The 25,142-nt window shown below is 45.3% G+C and overlaps 1 protein-coding gene across 1 annotated transcript in view; it reads left to right on the forward strand.

The window, feature by feature from the left end:
* TSPAN6 (tetraspanin 6) overlaps nt 1–25,142 on the forward strand; it is a 151,729-nt gene that overhangs the window by 93,210 nt on the left and 33,377 nt on the right. Inside the window, exon 4 of the mRNA XM_069212805.1 lies at nt 8,215–8,316. Coding sequence (XP_069068906.1) covers nt 8,215–8,316 — 102 coding nt within the window. The remainder of the gene's footprint in view (nt 1–8,214; nt 8,317–25,142) is intronic.

Here is a 25,142-nt window from a genome sequence, read left to right on the forward strand (position 1 = left end):
ATCTCCCTACAGGGAATGGACTTTATAGTGGAACACAGACCTGGGACTGCCCATGCCAATGCAGATGGCCTTTCCAGGTTCTTCCACTTAGAAAATGAAGACTCTCTTGGGAAAGGTTAGTCTCATCCTCTTTCGTTTGGGGGGGGGTTGTGTAAGGAAATGCCTCCTTGGCATGGTTGCCCCCTGACTTTTTGCCTTTGCTGATGCTATGTTTACAATTGAAAGTGTGCTGAGGCCTGCTAACCAGGCCCCAGCACCAGTGTTCTTTCCCTAACCTGTACTTTTGTATCCACAATTGGCAGACCCTGGCATCCAGATAAGTCCCTTGTAACTGGTACTTCTAGTACCAAGGGCCCTGATGCCAAGGAAGGTCTCTAAGGGCTGCAGCATGTCTTATGCCACCCTGGAGACCTCTCACTCAGCACAGACACACTGCTTGCCAGCTTGTGTGTGCTAGTGAGGACAAAACGAGTAAGTCGACATGGCACTCCCCTCAGGGTGCCATGCCAGCCTCTCACTGCCTATGCAGTATAGGTAAGACACCCCTCTAGCAGGCCTTACAGCCCTAAGGCAGGGTGCACTATACCATAGGTGAGGGTACCAGTGCATGAGCCTGGTACCCCTACAGTGTCTAAACAAAACCTTAGACATTGTAAGTGCAGGGTAGCCATAAGAGTATATGGTCTGGGAGTCTGTCAAACACGAACTCCACAGCACCATAATGGCTACACTGAAAACTGGGAAGTTTGGTATCAAACTTCTCAGCACAATAAATGCACACTGATGCCAGTGTACATTTTATTGTAAAATACACCACATAGGGCACCTTAGAGGTGCCCCCTGAAACTTAACCGACTGTCTGTGTAGGCTGACTAGTTCCAGCAGCCTACCACACCAGAGACATGTTGCTGGCCCCATGGGGAGAGTGCCTTTGTCACTCTGAGGCCAGTAACAAAGCCTGCACTGGGTGGAGATGCTAACACCTCCCCCAGGCAGGAGCTGTAACACCTGGCGGTGAGCCTCAAAGGCTCACCCCTTTGTCACAGCCCAGCAGGGCACTCCAGCTTAGTGGAGTTGCCCGCCCCCTCCGGCCACGGCCCCCACTTTTGGCGGCAAGGCTGGAGGGAACAAAGAAAGCAACAAGGAGGAGTCACTGGCCAGTCAGGACAGCCCCTAAGGTGTCCTGAGCTGAGGTGACTCTGACTTTTAGAAATCCTCCATCTTGCAGATGGAGGATTCCCCCAATAGGGTTAGGATTGTGACCCCCTCCCCTTGGGAGGAGGCACAAAGAGGGTGTACCCACCCTCAGGGCTAGTAGCCATTGGCTACTAACCCCCCAGACCTAAACACGCCCTTAAATTTAGTATTTAAGGGCTACCCTGAACCCTAGAAGATTAGATTCCTGCAACTACAAGAAGAAGGACTGCCTAGCTGAAAACCCCTGCAGAGGAAGACCAGAAGACGACTACTGCCTTGGCTCCAGAAACTCACCGGCCTGTCTCCTGCCTTCCAAAGATCCTGCTCCAGCGACGCCTTCCAAAGGGACCAGCGACCTCGACATCCTCTGAGGACTGCCCCTGCTTCGAAAAGACAAGAAACTCCCGAGGACAGCGGACCTGCTCCAAGAAAGGCTGCAACTTTGTTTCCAGCAGCTTTAAAGAACCCTGCAAGCTCCCCGCAAAAGGCGTGAGACTTGCAACACTGCACCCGGCGACCCCGACTCGGCTGGTGGCGATCCAACACCTCAGGAGGGACCCCAGGACTACTCTAAGACTGTGAGTACAAAAACCTGTCCCCCCTGAGCCCCCACAGCGCCGCCTGCAGAGGGAATCCCGAGGCTTCCCCTGACCGCGACTCTTTGAATCCAAAGTCCCGACACCTGGGAGAGACCCTGCACCCGCAGCCCCCAGGACCTGAAGGACCGGACTTTCACTGGAGGAGTGACCCCCAGGAGTCCCTCTCCCTTGCCCAAGTGGAGGTTTCCCCGAGGAACCCCCCCCTTGCCTGCCTGCAGCGCTGAAGAGATCCCTAGATCTCCCATTGACTTCCATTACAAACCCGACGCTTGTTTCTACACTGCACCCGGCCGCCCCCGCGCTGCTGAGGGTGAAATTTCTGTGTGGGCTTGTGTCCCCCCCGGTGCCCTACAAAACCCCCCTGGTCTGCCCTCCGAAGACGCGGGTACTTACCTGCAAGCAGACCGGAACCGGGGCACCCCCTTCTCTCCATTCTAGCCTATGTGTTTTGGGCACCACTTTGAACTCTGCACCTGACCGGCCCTGAGCTGCTGGTGTGGTGACTTTGGGGTTGCTCTGAACCCCCAACGGTGGGCTACCTTGGACCAAGAACTGAACCCTGTAAGTGTCTTACTTACCTGGTAAAACTAACAAATACTTACCTCCCCTAGGAACTGTGAAAATTGCACTAAGTGTCCACTTTTAAAACAGCTATTTGTGAATAACTTGAAAAGTATACATGCAATTTTGATGATTTGAAGTTCCTAAAGTACTTACCTGCAATACCTTTCGAATGAGCTATTACATGTAGAATTTGAACCTGTGGTTCTTAAAATAAACTAAGAAAAGATATTTTTCTATATAAAAACCTATTGGCTGGATTTGTCTCTGAGTGTGTGTACCTCATTTATTGTCTATGTGTATGTACAACAAATGCTTAACACTACTCCTTGGATAAGCCTACTGCTCGACCACACTACCACAAAATAGAGCATTAGTATTATCTATTTTTACCACTATTTTACCTCTAAGGGGAACCCTTGGACTCTGTGCATGCTATTCCTTACTTTGAAATAGCACATACAGAGCCAACTTCCTACAGTTACTTACATGCTACAATCTCATAGCCCTATATTAGGTTGGAGCGTATTGTGATATACTGCCAGAATGTATGTCAGTGTGACCATTAGAGAGAGAGGATGTTGGACATTTAAGCAAAAGCAGCTCTTTCTTTTAGTTTTCACAGGAGTGCACTACGCTATTCAAGTTTGATCAGTAGCTGGCTAAATCAACTAGATTAAGGTTCAGCTTTGGTACTGGCTTTGTGCACGAGGAATTGAGAGGAAGATGTCTGAGTTTAGGAGTAATAGTACAGGCCTGGTTAGGCGTGTTAGTTGAAGGTTTGATGTCCTCTAGAAGTGCACAAGGGTCTGATGTAGGAGATATCTGGGTGACTGGTATTGAGGTGTTCTAGAACTGAGGGGGGGAGGAGGAGTTGTCCACCAGCACAGATTATTTTGCTTTGTGGATTGATGATGGAGGTTACTGCATGACTTATGTCTGAGGCAATGTTCTAGGAAATCAGTTATCATGACAAGGTCTGCAAGCGCAACACAAAGTTATTGGGGTAGGGTGATATTGGGAATGCTAGGTTGGGGTATTGTCATTACAGTCATTTGACTTCTTCAATTCCATTTTGCTTTCATTCGTTTCCATTTTTTCACATCTGTATTGACCAAAAGTATCTTTGGTCTGTTTTTCAGGAAATAGAGAACTTGAGTGGCTTCTGTTATAGCCTTCTCTTTTGTAATGCAATTACGATGTCCGGGATTAAGTGAGATGAGAGGTGAATGTGATGAAGTTGAGCTAGTCTGCAGAAGGTATTGTTGCTCTTTGATATTGTAAAAGTGATAATGGTGGCCAGGATAATATTGAAGGAAATGAGTTGGTGGTTCCTCCAGATGATGGGAAGATTTACTGTCCAGTCACTGAGGTTTGGTGTGGAAACAATTGTGTCTAGAGGTTGTCGAGCACAATGTGTCGTCCTGAAGAGCCATGGGAGATGGCTAGTCTTTGATTCCACACAAAGAATCTAGTTTTAGTTTTAGTTAGACATTCCAGATGCTCAAGTTTCTCAGGATGCAGAGGCTGTTGCATTCAGTCACACAGAGGGATGGCCATCACCGTTAAGACAGAGTAACCCATCCACGAGTTCTAAATTAGGTCCTCTGTGTTTCATGTGCTGCATCGGAAAAGCAAAGGGTCCCCCCCCACAAGTAATTTTGATTCAGCTCTTATAATGGATCTGCCTCCACTAATCTACGTGCTAGCCCCCACCCCCTCCGTAGTTTGTCTAGTTGCGTCCCTGATACACTGGCCATTCTGTCAGAGCAGCACATAGACATTGTCCATCTGAAAGGATCATTTTCATGAGCTTTTGTCTGAGCCCTTCTGCCAGTAGGACAGAGGTCTTCAGTCTGGGGGTCGCGACCCCCAGGGGGGGCCGTGGAGTCCTGAAAAGGGGGTCACCCATTCCCCCAGCCTATTGTTAAAATGGCTCAGGTGAACTTTGATTTATTGAGTCTCCAGTGTTGTGGAGGCCTTCATACCAGTGTCCGAGCTTCCTGAATGAAATGCAGATGTGCTCTACAAGCTGATCTGAAAATGTAAAGAGTAATCTGTGACTGTAAAGGATGCTTGGGAGGTGGTGGAATCACAAAGCTTTGCAATGACAAACATTTATTCTTTTTAAGGGGAGTGCAAAGAGTTAAGAAGTGTGTGTGCTTTTAATTGTAGATACACAGCACTTACTTCACCTGGAGGTGTTGAAGGGACAGCTATTTTAAAAAAAGGTATTACATATGCTCTGGTATTACTAAAATCTACTATCTTATATATTCACAATGCTTTCTGTCACAGGCTGTGACTTTGTGGCACTAAAAATACACGTCACTATTCTCAACTGCACCAACCAGGATTTAATTCTGTCGCTTTCTGGTTACACACAGAACTCTGTGGTGCATTAACTAATAGAGGTTTCATAATGCACTACTGTGCATGTCCAAATGAGTAACAATTTTCTTTTATTTATTTTTCATTTAAGCTGACTGTTAATTTATATGTAGCTACCTGACGGTGAAAGACTCAAAACAACTTAGAATATTTTGGAGTTTATTTATGAGAGGCTTGCGCTGCTGAAGCATCAATTCTTTTCACACTAGAGCGGCACAAGCCTCTCATTCATATGTATGAGGTGCCGCAAAGCCACCCTGCATGGCTTTGTATGGCCTCATAGATATGAAGTAAGGCAAAGCAGCACAAGCCGCTGCGTTGCTTTACTTTGCGTCATGGAGGTGTTCCATGGTCATTGCGGTGGGTGCTCCTATGCAACACCCATGGATTTTGACGCTGCCCCAGATTTACAAAATCATGTAAACTAGAGCAGTCCCCAGAGCAGGAGAAATGTTTTAATTTCTCCTAGTTTTTCCTCTTTCCATGTGTGTTGCTATATAGAAAAGGTACACTGCCTCTCTGGATTGTTTTTGTGCCCCTTTCTGCACAAAGAAATCCTGCCTACGTTGGCGTCAGCGCAGGGGGAAAGGATAGAAATGCACTGTATTTCATAAATAAGGTAATTCCTGCCCTTTTATATTGGCGTAGAGCAGTGTAGCAAGAAGCCTTGCACCCATATTCACTGACCTTTGGTTTGCTAAATACTGTTTAATATTATTTCCTCACCATTAAAATGATTTACTGTGGGAAATGGGGACATTTATTATTGTTTATGATGAGTACCAGGTTCTGGAAATGTTTGCAGGAGGCGGTCCTTTCACCTAAAAATCTTTGAGAGGGGGTCCCGGCATCAAAAAGACCTCTGCGCTAGGAGTACGGGTACTCCACTTGCCCAAGGAGAATTTACAGTATGATTGGGGGAAAAACTGAGAAGAGCTGGTACTCAGTACCAGGGAGTACCGGCCCTTTTAAAGAACTGGAAATGAAGATGCACACAGCGCAGCAGCTGGCCTTTAAAGGTAGTTTACTCCCCGCCAGTGACCGTAGTCTCTGTGACGGTGGCCGGCAGTAACAAGCTTGCACAACACAAACTTACATTGCACATGTTCATCTGACACTCTACTATTTTGCTCCTGCTTTGATGTGACCGTGGCCGCAGGACCCACAGCAGTACATGTAACCACTAAGCGAGTGCAACCCGGGAGGTCAGCATGATATAGTCTGGCACACCACAAGCGCCCCCCAGGGGCGTAATGCGAACCAGCTGCATAAATGGTGCCCAACCCTTGTATAATGCTTGCCATACCGTGGCTACAGTTCTTGGTAAATTTCTGGTGTCCATGGACAGAGATGGTGATATATGGGCAGATAAAGGTGATTCTGTTCCTTGGTGGAGCGGTGTACTGAAGTCCCTGATGAAAATTGTATTGTATTGTATTGTAATCGTATTTATATAGCGCTTACTACCCCTGACGAGGCGTTGAAGCGCTTTTCGATGAGTAGCACGCTACTCCGGAACCCAACAAGAATTAGTGATGGATTAGTATCGTTTAATAATGAGTACAGTTTTAGTATTATTATGAGTTAATTTGAGCCGCGGATATGAGAGTTTGTTAGTTAGATTGACTGGAGTAATGGGGGGGTGGAGGAGGAAAGAAATCCAGAAGTGTTAATTGGGAGTATATCCTTCATTTACTCAACCCAAAGGCTAGGGATGAATAAAGGGGGGCGAAGGGGAAGAGTATGTGGAAGGGTTAGGGAGAGCATAGTAGCAGGGTGAGATGAATGCAGGAGAATTTAGTAGGGTTGTGTGGGAGGTCACAGAGGTAGAGTGAGGTTTGGTGAGTTAGAGGTGGAGGGAAGAGGTTAGGCAGAGATATTTAGGAGATGAAAGTAGTAGAAGGGATTTGGGATGAGTCAGAGTGAGAATGGAGGATAGTTTGATAGAGACATGACATAAGAGTGATGAGTAGATAAATGTGATAAGATGAGAGCTGGAATTCATAGATATCTAGTATAACAACCCACAACCAGGAGCCATGCAATGATCCACGAACATGCCAAGCACAGAAACAACATATACACATACATACACAGATATATATATATATATATATATATATATATATATATATATATATATATATATATGTATATATACACACGCACACACATGAATACACACACATATGCACATACAATACATAATTAGAATCATGGGTAAAAAATACTTAGACAGGTTTAAAGAGTGTGTGTATATTTTATTGTTATGACAGTAGCAATACATATTTTCCAAAGAAACTATAAATAAATAGAAATATACATATAATCTGAAAAAAATATTTATCCACATAGGCATATGCAGTTCATAGTTGTTTGAAAAAGGTGGTTTTCAAGGAAAGAGCCAACTCTTGAGTAGAAGTTATCTGTGGCTCTTATAGTTGGGGGTAATGAATTCCATAGTTTGGCTGCTTGGACGTAGAAGGATGTACCACCTACAGTCTTTTTCTGTTCTAAGTGACTCAATGACACTAGTGTTTTTATACCAAAAATGAGAAACTGCTGTGTTAGGACAAAAGGTGATATTTTATTAAAGTTATCAGCTTTAGTTTTGGGGATTGCGTTTTCCTTTGTGAAAAGTTTTGACAGAATCCACTAGGGATGTAAAATGATGTTAGGTTGTCAAGGGGCAGAGCTTCTGGGTGTCTTTGGGGAGTGACAGCAGTTGGGTCTGCGGGGCCTGAATTGGGTCTCTTGTCAGTTTTTCCCGCTGTCAGCAAAGAATGATAGAAAATACAGTGACCTTTCATGTAAGCAGGACAGAGATACCGATCTGGCAAATTTTCAGAATGTGAAACCGTATGACCTGGAATCGATCCGTGTTTTTCTGATTGTCCAAATTGTGTGGCCATAGGCAAATACTATATTTTTCGGAGCCTCCTGTTTCTTTGTTGCTTCTGAACGCACTTTTAAATACTTGAGTTCAGGATGCGCGCTCCACAGGCTCTTCTTATTTTTGATTTAGTAGTCTAGTGTTGCTCATCTGTAGTAAGAAGCTAAGCCACACTTAGCGTTTACTTGACTACTGACTTGCCTCTTAGTTCACTAATGACATTGCCGTTGAGGGCGAGCCATGAATGCTTCTAATCACTGTCACTGTTAATAAATGTCTGTCTATGCAGTCATACAATCTGATGTTCTAGATTGTGAAACTTATCCACATGTTAAAGTAACCTGACTTCTTGGAAAACAATGCAAGTAATTTAGGTATTCATTGACAGAGCAAGACTCTTCTATATGTAGGACTTGGTCAGACGTATCGCGTCTGTGTATTAACATATGAACTAAAGAAAGTAGTGCATTAAAGATGAAGTCCTTGTGCTAATACGGTGACGCAAGATCAGTAGTACATAAAGGTATACTAATCTGAATTATGTTCTGTGTCTTCTCAATATTTCTCCTACAGATTAAAAATAGCTTTCAGAGCAGCTTTAAGAACGCCATTGACAGCTACAATTCAACCTTCCCAGATCCGAGAAGCGAAGCGGTGGACACAATCCAGAGAAACGTAAGAAGGCATTGCTTGTGATCTCAGCACATCTCAAAAGATGTCTGTCTGGTTGTTGTCTGCCAAACAGTTTTCTGCTCCCTGATGCTTGCTTTAACTACCAGCTCCCGACTTTCAATAGAAAGTGGGCTAACATAACCCTTATTACTGATTTGCAAACGGCTACCTCTTTAAAGGAGCTGATGCTTTGTGAGAACGAAGGTTAAATAGAGGATGAAGGAAGGCAGCAGTAGACTAGTACTTGTCTTGAAATATTCTTAGCTTCCTTGCAGCTGTTGTCCTGTATGGAAGTTCAACTGTTGCACTCAATGCTGATGAGCATCCATTTTCCCTGTACCTTTCCAGTTAGCAGCTACTTGCAGGAATAGGCAGAATCTTAATGTAAACCTCCATCCGTATGATCACATTGGGAGGCAGAGTCGTGAAGGCTTTCTCTCAACCTGTCTTTCTATTTTATTACAATGTTGTTTTCTCATCCCTGTCTAAACATTCACTTTGTAATTTTACTTTGTCTAGCTAAAGTTCCTCTAATAGAGAACTGCTACTTGCAGTTTGTCATATTGACAAAGGCATCTGCCTAACTGATGCTATGCATGTAAACCATCTGTAATGGTATATTTGTTTTTCTTTTTTAACACAATTGCCTTTGTTCCAAAGCATTAAGGCATGTTCTGCTCCCTTTAAACCTAGTGTTCGATGGCATCTGTCGCTGTATATACACATGTTCTGCATAGCTCGCCATCTGGTGTTGGGTCGGAGTGTTACAAGTTGTTTTTCTTCGAAGAAGTCTTTCGAGTCACGGGACCGAGTGACTCCTCCTTTTGTCTCCATTGCGCATGGGCGTCGACTCCATCTTCGATTGTTTTCTTTCCGCCATCGGGTTCGGACGTGTTCCTGTCGCTCCGAGTTTCGGAACGGAAAGTTAGTTAGTATCGGAAGATTTTCGTCGGTATTGTTGCGTTCGGGATCGGCGTAGTTCGAGTCAACACCGCATCGAAGATCGACGCGCTCCGGTGCCCTTCGGGGTAGTTTCGATCCCCCGTCGGGGCCTGGTCGGCCCGACCGCGTGTCGAACAACGTCGATGGAACGGACCCCGTTCCGTTTTTGTCCCAAATGCCACAACAAATACCCGTATACAGACCAACATTTGGTCTGTAACCTGTGCCTGTCGCCTGAGCACAGTGAAGAGACTTGCGAGGCCTGTCGTGCGTTCCGGTCCCGAAAGACACTCCGTGACCGTCGAGCCAGGAGACTTCAGATGGCGTCCACGCCAACAGCACACCGAGAGTTCGAGGAACAAGAGAAAGAAGAAACCTTTTCGATCCACGAATCGGACTCCGAGGAATTTGACGATCAAAGAACCGTGAGTAAGACGTCGAAAACAACACAGAAGAAAAGTGACAAGGCCCAGGGGACGCCACTGCCACCAGGCCATGGCTCCACCCATCAATTCGGTGACCGACCATCGGCACCGAAAAAGGCCAAAACAGTGCCGAGATCGTCCGACTCCGGTCGAGACACCGGCACGCAGCCTTCTCGGGATCGAGAAAGTGCTGGAGAAAAGCAACGACACCGAGATAGCGGTGTAGAAGCGGCTCGACGCCGAGACAGCGGCACCGACGAAGATCGACGCCGAGAGGTTTCGAGGCCAAAAAAGAAAAAAGCCACCTCGGAGCCGAAAAGAGATACAGGCAGGGTTTCGGTGCCGAAACAACCCGTAACCGACCCAGGTCCAGGCTCTTATACAGAGGAACAATCACTGTCCTCTCAGCTGCGAAAGCATAGGTTTGAGGAAGAGCTGCAGTCCACCGAAGTGGACCATACGCAAAAACGTATTTTCATACAGCAGGGAACGGGAAGAATAAGCACCCTTCCCCCTATTAGGAGAAAAAGGAGACTGGAGTTTCAAACAGACCAGGCGCCACAAACCAAAATGGTGAAAAAGGTGACTCCGCCACCCTCTCCTCCACCTGTAATTAACGTCTCACCAGCGCAAACTCCGTCACATTCCCCGGCTCACACCACCATGAGCCAAGGTGACCAGGATCAAGACGCTTGGGACTTATATGACGCCCCGGTGTCGGACAACAGTCCGAAGGCATACCCAACAAAGCCCTCACCACCAGAAGACAGCTCAGCATACTCTCAAGTGGTGGCTAGAGCAGCACAATTCCACAACGTAAACCTCCACTCAGAACAAGTCGAGGATGACTTTTTATTCAACACCCTCTCCTCCACCCACAGCTCCTACCAAAGCCTGCCTATGCTGCCAGGTATGCTTCGGCACGCAAAGGAAATATTCAAGGAGCCGGTCAAAAGTAGGGCAATAACGCCAAGGGTGGAAAAGAAGTATAAGGCACCTCCTACGGACCCTGTTTTCATCACCACACAGCTGCCACCAGATTCCGTCGTAGTAGGAGCAGCTCGGAAAAGAGCCAACTCCCACACATCTGGGGATGCACCACCCCCAGATAAAGAGAGCCGCAAGTTCGATGCAGCTGGGAAAAGAGTTGCAGTACAAGCTGCAAACCAGTGGCGCATCGCTAACTCTCAAGCACTACTTGCGCGCTATGACAGAGCCCATTGGGATGAGATGCAACACCTCATCGAGCATCTTCCCAAGGAACTACAAAAGAGGGCAAAGCAGGTGGTTGAGGAAGGGCAGAACATATCAAATAACCAGATACGTTCTTCTATGGACGCAGCAGAGACAGCTGCAAGAACAATTAATACATCTGTGACCATTAGAAGGCACGCATGGCTAAGAACGTCTGGGTTCAAACCAGAGATACAGCAGGCAGTGCTCAATATGCCATTCAACGAAAAACAACTGTTCGGACCAGAAGTGGACACGGCAATCGAAAAACTTAAAAAAGACACTGACACTGCTAAAGCCATGGGCGCGCTCTACTCCCCGCAGAGCAGAGGAACCTACAGCACCTTCCGCAAGACACCCTTTAGAGGAGGGTTTCGGGGTCAGGCCACACAAGCCAGCACCTCGCAGGCAACACCGTCCAGCTACCAGGGACAGTACAGGGGAGGCTTTCGGGGCCAATACAGAGGAGGGCAATTCCCTAGGAATAGAGGAAAATTTCAAAGCCCAAAAACCCCTACAACCAAGCAGTGACTCAGATGTCACTCACCCCCTCCACACAACACCAGTGGGGGGAAGAATAGGTCATTATTACAAAGCATGGGAGGAAATAACTACAGACACTTGGGTCTTAGCAATTATCCAACATGGTTATTGCATAGAATTCCTACAATTCCCTCCAAACATACCACCAAAAGCACAGAATTTATCAAAACAACATTCCGAACTCCTGGAAATAGAAGTTCAAGCACTATTGCAAAAGAATGCAATCGAATTAGTACCAAACACACAAACAAACACAGGAGTCTATTCACTGTACTTCTTAATACCAAAAAAGGACAAAACACTGAGACCAATCCTAGACCTCAGAATACTAAACACCTACATCAAATCAGACCACTTTCACATGGTCACGCTACAAGAAGTGTTACCATTGCTAAAACTACAGGACTACATGACAACCTTAGACCTCAAAGACGGGTATTTCCATATACCAATACATCCGTCGCACAGGAAATACCTACGGTTCGTATTCAAAGGAATACATTACCAATTCAAAGTATTGCCTTTTGGTTTAACAACCGCACCAAGAGTCTTTACAAAATGTCTAGCAGTAGTGGCTGCACACATCAGAAGGCAGCAAATACATGTATTCCCGTATCTAGACGACTGGCTAATCAAAACCAATTCACTAACAAAGTGCTTACAACACACAAATCAAATCATACAAACCCTTTACAAACTAGGGTTCACCGTCAACTTTGCAAAATCCAACATTTTGCCTTGCAAAGTACAACAATACCTGGGAGGCATAATAGACACAACAAAAGGAGTAGCCACTCCAAGTCCACAAAGAATTCAAAATTTCAACAAGATCATACAACGCATGTATCCAACACAAACAATACAAGCAAAGATGATATTACAACTCCTAGGCATGATGTCTTCATGCATAGCCATTGTCCCGAACGCAAGACTACACATGAGGCCCTTACAACAGTGCCTAGCATCACAATGGTCACAAGCACAGGGTCACCTTCTAGATCTGGTGTTAATAGACCGCCAAACTTACCTCTCGCTTCTATGGTGGAACAGTATAAATTTAAACAAAGGGCGGCCATTCCAAGACCCAGTGCCACAATGCGTAATAACAACAGATGCTTCCATGACAGGGTGGGGAGCACACCTCGATCAACACAGCATACAAGGACAATGGAAAGTACATCAAACAAAACTGCATATAAATCACCTAGAAATGCTAGCAGTTTTTCAAGCATTAAGGGCTTTCCAACCAATTATAACTCACAAATACATTCTTGTCAAAACAGACAACATGACAACAATGTATTATCTAAACAAACAGGGGGGGACACACTCAACGCAGTTGAGCCTTCTAGCACAGAAGATATGGCGATGGGCAATTCACAACCACATTCGCCTAATAGCGCAGTTTATTCCAGGGATCCAGAATCAACTTGCAGACAATCTCTCTCGAGAACACCAACAGGTCCACAAATGGGAAATTCACCCCCAAATTCTAAACACTTACTTCAGACTCTGGGGAACACCTCAAATAGACTTGTTTGCAACAAGAGAGAACGCAAAATGCCAAAACTTCGCATCCAGATACCCACACAGGCAGTCCCAAGGCAATGCCCTATGGATGAACTGGTCAGGGATATTTGCCTACGCTTTTCCTCCTCTCCCTCTCCTTCCTTATCTGGTAAACAAATTGAGTCAAAACAAACTCAAACTCATTTTAATAGCACCAACTTGGGCAAGGCAACCCTGGTACACAACACTGCTAGACCTATCAGTAGTACCCCACATCAAATTGCCCAACAGGCCGGATCTGTTAACACAACACAACCAACAGATCAGACATCCAGATCCAGCATCGCTGAATCTAGCAATCTGGCTCCTGAAATCCTAGAATTCGGACACTTACAACTTACTCAAGAATGTATGGACGTCATAAAGCAAGCCAGAAGGCCGTCCACTAGGCACTGCTATGCAAGTAAATGGAAGAGGTTTGTCTGCTACTGCCATCATAATCAGATCCAACCTTTACACGCAACTCCAAAGGACGTAGTGGGTTACTTGCTTCACTTACAAAAATCTAACCTAGCCTTCTCTTCCATTAAAATACACCTTGCGGCAATATCTGCATACCTGCAGACTACCTATTCAATTTCCCTATATAGGATACCAGTCATTAAAGCATTCATGGAAGGCCTTAAAAGAATAATACCACCAAGAACACCACCTGTTCCTTCATGGAACTTGAATGTTGTCTTAACAAGACTCATGGGTCCACCTTTTGGACCCATGCACTCTTGCGAAATACAGTTCCTAACCTGGAAGGTTGCATTTCTCATCGCCATTACATCTCTAAGAAGAGTAAGCGAAATTCAGGCGTTTACAATACAAGAACCTTTTATACAACTACACAAAAATAAAGTCGTCCTAAGGACTAATCCAAAATTTTTACCAAAGGTTGTTTCACCGTTCCACCTAAACCAAACAGTGGAACTACCAGTGTTCTTCCCACAGCCAGATTCCGTAGCTGAGAGGGCACTACATACATTAGATGTCAAAAGAGCATTAATGTACTACATTGACAGAACGAAAAACATCAGAAAGACTAAACAACTATTTATTGCATTTCAAAAACCTCATGCAGGAAACCCAATATCAAAACAAGGTATAGCCAGATGGATAGTTAAATGCATCCAAATCTGCTACCTTAAAGCAAAACGACAACTGCCCATTACACCAAGGGCACACTCAACCAGAAAAAAAGGTGCTACCATGGCCTTTCTAGGAAACATCCCAATGCAAGAAATATGTAAGGCAGCCACATGGTCTACGCCACACACGTTCACTAAGCACTACTGTGTAGACGTGTTATCCGCACAGCAAGCCACAGTAGGTCAAGCCGTGTTAAGAACATTATTTCAAACCACTTCCATTCCTACAGGCTGAGCCACCGCTTTTGGGGAGATAACTGCTTACTAGTCTATGCAGAACATGTGTATCTACAGCGACAGATGCCATTGAACTGAAAATGTCACTTACCCAGTGTACATCTGTTCGTGGCATCAGTCGCTGGAGATTCACATGTGCCCACCCACCTCCCCGGGAGCCTGTAGCAGTTTGGAAGTTAGCTTCAACTTTGTACATTTGTATATATATTATTTTAACCTTAAATAGGTACATACTTAGTCACTCCATTGCATGGGCACTATTACTACAACACAACTCCTACCTCACCCTCTGCGGGGAAAACAATCGAAGATGGAGTCGACGCCCATGCGCAATGGAGACAAAAGGAGGAGTCACTCGGTCCCGTGACTCGAAAGACTTCTTCGAAGAAAAACAACTTGTAACACTCCGACCCAACACCAGATGGCGAGCTATGCAGAACATGTGAATCTCCAGCGACTGATGCCACGAACAGATGTACACTGGGTAAGTGACATTTTCAATATGAAACATTTAAGATTGTTTGTTAAATATGCTAATTTTTTCTACCTAAATCTGTCATAAAACTACTTTTACCTCTCTCTTGTGGTTGTGCCTAGGATTTCATCTTTTTTGTACTATGTACGTTGTACGTGGTTGCCTATGACTATAACTTAAATTACATCATTGGCTCCGTAAAAAGTGACTTTGTTTGAAGTCAGGGAGAGTTATTTTACAGTATCTAGAATGAGTATTTTGAAATGTATGATTAATCTGTTTTTGTTTCTGTCAGTAAATATAAGTAGGTTAACACAATGTTGTTTCTAGTGTCTTTTATCTTTGTCTAGTGTTCCCTCACGGTATGTCTTTTTACTGCTTGTTACAACAACCTCCTTGCTCTATTGATACATTTCCCATTTATTTATTATACTTTATGAAAATGTGTAATGACATAGTCTTCGTTGTTCAATGATCTATAGTCACCAATGTTATGTATATTTTAGTTGACCTCATTCACATAAATAGTGAAATGTTTTATACTTATTTGCTCCTCATATAATGTGCTTGCTCCCAAAGTTTTAAGCTACCTGCTACTTAAACAAGCATTTGCAGTGCAACGGGTCTCGCGTTTGCTTGTGTTAGAGCTGATAGCGTTGTAAACTCCTAACCGGACTTTTCACTGGTAATGAAACCTAGCGGCAAAAGTGCAATTATGTACGTAACCGGAAACAGTGCAATTAACTGTGTAACAGGGACGATATTATGTAAAGCGCTCGGCTTCTGCCAAGCGTGATCGCACTGGGAAAATAGAGAAAAAGTAGTCCACGAGCCGGATGGAAAACAGTGAGCCTCGCATGTTTTCTGTACTTGGTCCATGCGCTCGAGGAGGGCTATCCACCGGAAAAGGCATGACGTATGCATGCCTTCCACTAATAAAATCAAGCAGATTCTAACAGGCAAGCCCACGAGCCAATGAAAGACACTGACGTGACTTGGACAGGGCTCCGAGCCCTTTTTAATTCCTAAAGCGTCTCGCTTAGTGTAACGCATGCAACGCAGGCTCAACCCTAAAAATGGTGACTCTGTTAGAGGCATGGGTGGCTGTGGATACATATGTTTAAGATAATCCTGCCATCTGGTGTTCGGCTCGCATGAGTGCAAGTTGCTTTCCTTCAAGGAAAGTCTTTTAAGTCACAAGCAAGTGTTACTCCTCTTGCTGGTTATACGCATTGTCATTGACTCCATTGTTAGATTATTTTATTCTTCCTTCGAGTTCGGACATGTGCACTTTCACTCCGATTTGACACCGTCCTGCTATAGCTTTCTTGGTATATACCTACCTTTGGTATTATTTTCGATTGCAATCCTCTTCCACATTCGCCTGTTCAGTTTGATTACGTCAACTTCATCGGGGCTACTCGTAGCTGCATTCTTCCTTAGGCGTTCCATGCACCATGTCCACGGACACAATTTACATTTTGTCCTCTGTGTCACATAAAATATCCTCGCACAGACCTTCCATCAGGTGTGTAATCTGTGCCTCTTCTCTGAGCACGATGAGACTAGCTGCGAGGTCTGCTGCTCCTTCAGGTCCTAGAAGACTCTTTGTGACTGTCAGGTTCGACACCTCAAGATATCTTGAAAGAGCATGTATGAAACACCAGACCTCTTTGGATGTCCAGGAATAACTACAGGTACAAGCGTCTGCTGCTGATAAAGGGACCTTCTACCCAGAGGAAGGCTCTGAGATTGAGATGCAAGCTCTGTCTCCAGCTTAACCAGCCTTGAGTCTTTCACCACTTCAACATGGATCCCAGCAGATTTCTAGAAAGGGTTGACAGCCCATTCCAGACAGACATAAAAAAATTGCCAGGCCACCACTACCATCAGGCCGTGGTCGGCACCAACCGTTGGTTTCAGCTACTTCTGGCCCAGAAAAAATCATCAAAAAAGGCATGCTTCGGAGCCGACCACTCCTGCTTCAAAGCCGAGTTGATCTTCAGAGCCAAAACTTCTGCATCAAAACAACGCCCGATGGACATGAAACCAGCTACTGTGGAGCCCAGAACTTCAGCACTGAAACCCACAGCGCCAGAGCCGAAAACCTTTACAACCAGCAAAGCAGCACATGGGTCAGTGCCTGTGGAACCCATGCTTCAGAGACTGCAGGAGGAAATTGACTCCAGACAGAAGCACACCATGATCTACCCTGATACTAGCTGCATAATTGCACGACCTCCCCCACCCTCACACTGGTGTCCAACCCACCCAAGAGTCCGCTTTGTTTTAAGGAGGCTTTTAAAGATGTTCTAACTCCACCCTAGCACAGGAGGCCATAAGCCCTGCACGCATCAGACCAGCACTTATACCGGCTTCACACCATACACCATCACCACCTACTTCATCGGCTGCTCCTGCACCATATTTCCTGGAAGGCTCATTGTATTCTTACATAGGGGGTGGAGATGAGGGGACACTTTTGAAATCCCACCACAGGTTGACCCCTTGGACACATACGGCATCAACACACCAGCTGATACAGACTTTAGTCTGTACCCTGCGAAACCCTTTCCCCCTGATGACACGACCATTTACCATGATTTAATTGGTAGAGCTGCCACCTTCCATAAGGCGCAACTACATACAGACCCCCTAAAGGATGATTTTTTATTTGAGATGCTCTCCTCAATGCAACCCGCAACACAGTACTTTCCCATGCTCAAAGGTATGCGCTGCCACATCACTGATATTTTCAGTGACCCGGTAAGGTCTAGGGTCATAATGCCAAGGGTTGATTTAAAAAAAAAATATATATATATATATATATATGTGTTCGGTGGCATGTGTAGCTGCAGATACACATGCTGTGCATTATCCTGCCATCTAGTGTTGGGCTCGGAGTGTTACAAGTTGTTTTTCTTCGAAGAAGTCTTTTCGAGTCACGGGACCGAGGGACTCCTCCCTTTTGGCTCCATTGCGCATGGGCGTCGACTCCATCTTAGATTGTTTTCTTTCCGCCATCGGGTTTGGATGTGTTACTCTTCGCTCCGTATTTCGAATCGGGAGAGTTAGCTAAATATCGAAAATTCTACGGTATTGTTCACGCTCTGTACCGGTTTAGTGTTAGCATATCCACACCGATAGTAGAAGTGCTCCGACGGCCCTTCGGGGCTTCCGCTCTTCAGCAGGGCCTGGTCGGCCCGACCGCGTCCATCGACGAAACTAATGGACTGGACCCCCTTCCGCTTCTGGCCGAAGTGCCACTCGAAGTATCCTTATACAGACCAACACTTGGTCTGTAATCTGTGTCTATCACCAGAACACAGGGAGGATACTTGTGAGGCCTGTCGGGCATTTCGATCAAAAAAGACCCTGCGCGATCGAAGAGCCGGAAGATTACAAATGGCGTCGACACCGAGGGAACAACTCGACGTCGAAGAGGAGGAAAGAATTTCCATCCTGGGAACGGACTCAGATGATTCCGAAAGTGAGCGACCCGCGACGACGTAGAAAACAGTGAGTAAAACTGCCCCGTCCAAGACTCACACAAAGATCGTAAAGGCCAAGGGGATGCCACCGCCAGCAGGCCATGGCTTAACCCATCGAAAAGACGGTGACCAAACATTGGCATCGAAAAAGGCCAAACAACTGCCGAAGACATCCGATTCCGGTCGAGATTCAGGCTCCGAACGATCTCGGCACTGAGAGTTCGACTCACCCAAGGTGAGAAAAGTTACGTCGGAACCGAAAAAGACTTTCTCAGAAGCTTCGATACCGAAAAAAGCGGTTTTGGAGCCGAAAAGAAGCTCTTACACGGAAGAGCAAGGACTTTCCGGCCAAATGCAAAAACACAGATTTGAGCAGGAGATAGGTATGGGGGAACCAGACCATACCCAAAGGAGGTTGCATATCCAGAAAGAGACGGGGAAAATACAAACTCTTCCTCCAATTAAAACCAAAAGAAAGCTGGCATTTCATGAGTCAGAAATGCAGCCGAAGGCAAAGGTGGCAAGAGAAAAAACACCACCACCAAGGTTTTCGCCACAACCTTCTCCACTGGATTCACCACAGCTGTCCCCGGTAACAATACTCCCAATGCAGTCACTGACCCATACAGGGATGACACAGGATGATCCAGATGCATGGGACTTATATGATGCTCCGGTATCAGACAACAGCCCAGATTGTTACCCAACAAGGCTGTCACCTCCAGAGGACAGTACTGCATATACGCAGGTACTATCAAGGGCAGCTACATTCCATAATGTAGCAATGCATTCAGAGCCAATAGAGGATGATTTCCTATTCAGCACCTTGGCGTCCACCCACACTTCCTACCAGAGTCTGCCAATGCTCCCAGGCATGCTCAAGCACGCAAAACAGGTCTTCCAGGAGCCAGTGAAAGGAAGGGCTATCACCCCTAGGGTGGAGAAAAAATACAAACCTCCCCCAACGGACCCTGTGTTTATAACACAGCAACTTACGCCAGACTCAGTAGTTGTAGGGGCAGCAAGAAAGAGGGCAAACTCTCAATCATCAGGGGACGCTCCACCACCTGACAAGGAGAGTAGGAAGTTTGATGCAGCGGGCAAACGGGTGGCAGCACAGGCAGCCAATCAATGGCGGATCGCAAACTCGCAAGCCCTACTGGCTCGCTACGACAGGGCACACTGGGACGAGATGCAACACAGTATACAGCACTTGCCCAAAGAAAACCAGAAACATGCCCAACAGGTTGTTGAGGAAGGACAAGCAATATCCAACAACCAAATAAGGTCCGCATTAGACTCGGCAGACACAGCAGCACAAACGATCAACACTGGGGTAATCATTCGCAGGCATGCATGGTTACGAAGCTCAGGATTCAAGCCAGAAATCCAACAAGCTGTGTTAAACATGCCTTTCAACCAGGAATAATTATTTGGGCCGGAGGTGGGCACAGCAATTGAAAAATTAAAAAAGGACACAGACACGGCCAAAGCCATGGGCCCTCTCTACTCCCCTCAAAGCAGAGGCACATTTAGAAAGCCACCATTTAGAGGGGGGTTTCGTATGCAAACACCAGAACCTTCCACCTCGCAAACCAGACCCACCTATCAGGGACAATACCAGAGAGGAGGGTTTCGAGGCTCATTTAGGGGTGGACAATTCCCAAGAGCAAGGGGAAAATTCCAAACCCCTAAAACAAGTCAAACCAAACAGTGACTTCAATGTCCCAAAACCCCAACACTTAACACCAGTGGGGGGGGGACTTACTGCATACTACAAAAACTAGACACACATAACTACGGACACATGGGTCCTAGCCATTATCCAACATGGTTATTGCATAGAATTCATAAATTTCCTGCCAGATGTGCTCCCAAGAGCACACAATATGTCCAAACAACACTTACACCTCTTACAACTAGAAGTCCAAGCATTGTTAAAAAAACAAGCAATAGAGTTAGTACCCAACCATCAAAAAGGAACAGGCGTCTACTCACTATATTTCCTAATTCCAAAGAAAGACAAAACGTTAAGACCCATATTAGACCTCAGAACGCTGAATCTCTTCATCAAATCTGATCACTTCCACATGGTAACACTTCAAGATGTGGTTCCCTTACTCAAAAAAGAGGACTACATGTCAGCATTAGATCTCAAGGATGCCTACTTTCACATACCCATACATCCTTCCCACAGAAAATACTTAAGGTTTGTAATACACAGCATACACTATCAATTCAAAGTATTACCGTTCGGGATAACAACAGCCCCAAGGGTATTCACAAAATGCCTTGCAGTAGTAGCTGCTCACATAAGGAGACAGCACATGCATGTATTCCCGTACTTAGACGACTGGCTAATAAAAACCAGCACTCAACAACAGTGTCTTCTTCACACGCAATACATTATAGAAACTCTACACAAACTAGGGTTTTCTATAAATTACCAAAAATCACATCTGCAGCCATCCCAAATACAACAATACTTGGGAGCAACACTCAACACACAAAAAGCGATTGCCACTCCAAGTCCACAAAGGGTACAAGCGTTCCAAAATATAACATTAAACATACAGCCAAACCAACACTACCAAGTGAGGTTTGTAATGAAACTTCTAGGCATGATGTCTTCATGCATAGCCATTGTCCCAAACGCAAGATTACACATGCGGCCCTTATAACAGTGCCTAGCAAAACAATGGACACAAGCACAGGGTCACTCCAAGATCTAGTGTTGGTAGGCCGCCAGACACACTTCTCGCTTCAATGGTGGAACCCTATAAATTTAAACCAAGGGCGGCCATTCCAAGACCTAGTGCCTCAAGACGTGATCACAACAGATGCTTCCATGATGGGGTGGGGAGCACACCTCAACCAGCACAGCATACAGGGACAATGGGACAATCAACAAAAACAACTGCACATAAATCATTTAGAACTGTTGGCAGTGTTTCTAGCATTAAAAGCATTTCAACCACTGATAGCCCACAAACACATTCTTGTCAAAACCGACAACATGACGACCATGTATTACCTCAACAAACAAGGAGGGACACGATCGTCACAACTGTGTCTCTTAGCACAGAAAATTTGGCATTGGGCAATTCACAATCACATTCGCCTAATAGCACAATAAATCCCAGGCATTCAGAACCAGTTGGCCGACAATCTCAGTCGAGATCACCAACAAGCACACGAATGGGAAATTCATCCCCAGATCCTACAAGATTACTTTCTACGCTGGGGAACGCCAAAAATAGACCTATTCACAACAAAAGAAAACGCAAAATGCCAAAACTTTGCGTCCAGGTACCCACACCCTCAGTCCAAGGGCAATGCGTTATAGATCAGTTGGTCAGGGATATTTGCTTACGCTTTTCCCCCTCTCCCACTCATTCCTTATCTGGTAAACAAACTAAGTCAAAACAAACTCAAACTAATACTTATAGCACCAACCTGGGCTCGCCAACCGTGGTACACAACACTGCTAGATTTATCAGTAGTACCTCACATCAAATTACCGAACAGGCCAGATCTGTTAACGCAACGCAAACAACAGATCAGACACCCGAATCCAGCATCGCTCAATCTAGCAATCTGGCTCCTGAGATCTTAGAATTTGGACATTTAGACCTTACACAAGAATGTATGGAGGTCATTAAACAAGCTAGAAAACCCACTACAAGACATTGCTACGCAAACAAATTGAAAAGATTTGTTTACTACTGCCACACTAATGAAATTCAACCACTTGATGCTTCCTCAAAAGACATTATAGGCTACTTATTACACTTACAAAAGTCTAAGCTAGCATTCTCTTCAATTAAAATACATCTCACTGCAATATCTGCCTATCTGCAGGTTACACATTCAACATCGCTTTTTAGAATCCCAGTCATCAAAGCATTTATGGAGGGACTAAAACGAATCATACCCCCAAGAACACCACAGGTACCTTCGTGGAACCTTAATATTGTATTAACACGACTCATGGGACCACCATTCGAACCCATGCACTCTTGTGAGATGCAATACTTAACTTGGAAGGTAGCCTTTCTAATAGCTATCACATCACTTAGAAGAGTAAGTGAGATACAAGCATTTATTATACAAGAACCCATTATACAAAGACATAAACATAAAGTGGTTCTACGTACAAATCCCAAATTCTTACTAAAACTTATATCGCCGATCCACCTAAACCAAACAGTGGAACTCCCAGTCTTCTTTCCACAACCAGACTCAGTAGCCGAAAGAGCCTTACATACATTAGACCTAAAGAGAGCACTAATGTATTACATTGACAGGACAAAACAATTTCGTAAAACAAAACAATTGTTTGTAGCCTTCCAAAAACCTCATGCTGGTAATCCTATATCCAAACAAGGCATTGCCAGATGGATAGTTAAATGTATTCAAACTTGTTATATCAAAGCAAAAAGAGATCTACCTATTGCACTAAAAGCGCATTCCACTAGGAAAAAAGGCGCCACAATGGCCTTTCTGGGGAATATACCTATGACTGAAATTTGTAAGGCAGCCACCTGGTCTACGCCTCATACATTCACAAAACATTACTGTGTAGATGTGTTAACAACTTCAACTCCTACAGCGTAAGCCACCGCTTTTTAGGGGAGGTTACTGCTTAGTAGTCTATGCACAGCATGTGTGTCTGCAGCTACACATGCCACCAAACGGAAAATGTCACTTACCCAGTGTACATCTGTTCGTGGCATGGGATGCTGCAGATTCACATGCGCCCTCCCATCTCCCCGGGAGCCTGTAGCCGTTGTTAGTTGATTAAGATTTGTAAATTTGTAAATAAATATTATTTTAATACACATTATGTACATACACACCTACTCCATTGCATGGGCACATCTAGTATACTCCCAACTCCTACCTCACCCTCAGCGGGGAAAACAATCTAAGATGGAGTCGACGCCCATGCGCAATGGAGCCGAAAGGGAGGAGTCCCTCGGTCTCGTGACTCGAAAAGACTTCTTCGAAGAAAAACAACTTGTAACACTAGATGGCAGGATAATGCACAGTATGTGAATCTGCAGCGTCCCATGCCACAAACAGATGTACACTGGGTAAGTGACATTTTCCATATCAACTAATGATCACAAATATATGAGGTCAATTTTCACCAGACTCTTTGGTTGTGCAGCTGCATGTAAAAGAGACAATTCACATGTATCTGGCAAGGTACCTGCAATAGATAAGAAAAGTAAAAAGATTGACACAGCCAGAAAGAGAGTGGCCGCTCAATACACCAATCACTGTCCTGAACGCAAATTTTATCAGTCTCCTCTCCAGCTACGATAGGGCTCCCTGGGATGAGATTGTGGAGATACTCCACTACCTCCCAGATGAACATAGGAAACGGGTATAACAAATTACTTCTGAGGGCAAATTACGCAGCTGATACTGCAGCTAGAGGGATAAATTGTAGTGTATTATTATGCAGGCATGCTTTGCGCCGGGTCTCGGGGTTTAAACCCAAAGTCCAACAAAATCTCCTGGCCCACCCATTTGATAGGGAACATCTTTGTGGTCCTCAAGTAGAAGAAAAGGTAATGAAACCGCTATGGGCCATGAGAGTACTGCAGGCACAATCTCACCAGGGCTCCTTTCACCACTTCTCTTAGAGTGGAGGCTCCAAAACCACCTCTCCTGAAACCTCTACTTCATACCAGCAGCCTCAAACTGAAACCACCTCGCCCGGGGAAGACTACTGAGGCTGATACAGGGGTAACAGCTCCAAAGGTAGAGGCGAGGGCACATTTACAAAACCATCCCCCAGAGCCACTTTCCTGATTTTTCATTCATTCCCCCCAATCACACAACGCCTATCTGGGGTTGACAATAAGGGTTCTGTGCTGCCTGGTGGAATATCACCTCCGACCAGTGGTGTTGGATATTATACAACATGGTTATTGTCTGGCACTCACTTACACACCTCCCAAAATTCCACCTTGCAAACACAGGTGTCCCCACAACATCAGAGGTTGCTCAGGGTTGAAGTACAAGCACTCGTTAAAAAAACGAGCTATAAAACCTGTTCCACCCCACCAACAGGGCACAGGAGTCTATTCACTGTACTTCCTTGTCCCCTAAAAGGATGGGTCCCTGAGACCAGTCAGACCCCTAAATTAATACATTCCCTCAGAGCACTTTCACATGGTCACTCTTCTAGATTTCATCCCATTATTACAATAAGACAAATTCATGACCGCACTCAACCTCAATGATGCCTACTTTCATTTTCCTATTCACCTGGCACAAGGTTGGTAATAAATGGTGAGCATTTCCAGTTCACAGTGCTCTCCTTTGGGGTCACTACTGCACTCATGGTCTTTACCAAATGTATCACAGTAGTAGCTGCTCACCTGCTCAGGAATGGCATCCGTCCATCAACTGTTCTTTTTGCATTTGTCGACCCAAACTGGAATGGCATGGTGAGCAAAAAAACTGATGGATTAAACCCAGATCTGTGACTAGGGGTGAATGTTTGATTTGTTCTGCATTCCGTCCATCAACTGTTCTTTTTGCATTTGTCGCCCCAAGTGGGAAGGGTATGCCCAGACGTGGGTCCCGTGCTCACTATGCCACCAGATTCAAGCTAGCCTGGCTGAAGAGGGGTGATACCCCGAAACCGGTCCCAGGATGCTTGTTTCTGGTCCAGGGAGGACCTGGTCTTGCAGTTTGGGCTGGACTGTTCTCATGGGGAACAGGGTCAAGACTGATTTACATATGGCTGGGTCCAAACTGG

Source organism: Pleurodeles waltl, chromosome 2_1 (genome assembly GCF_031143425.1).
Source record: "Pleurodeles waltl isolate 20211129_DDA chromosome 2_1, aPleWal1.hap1.20221129, whole genome shotgun sequence".
NCBI lineage: Eukaryota > Metazoa > Chordata > Amphibia > Caudata > Salamandridae > Pleurodeles > Pleurodeles waltl.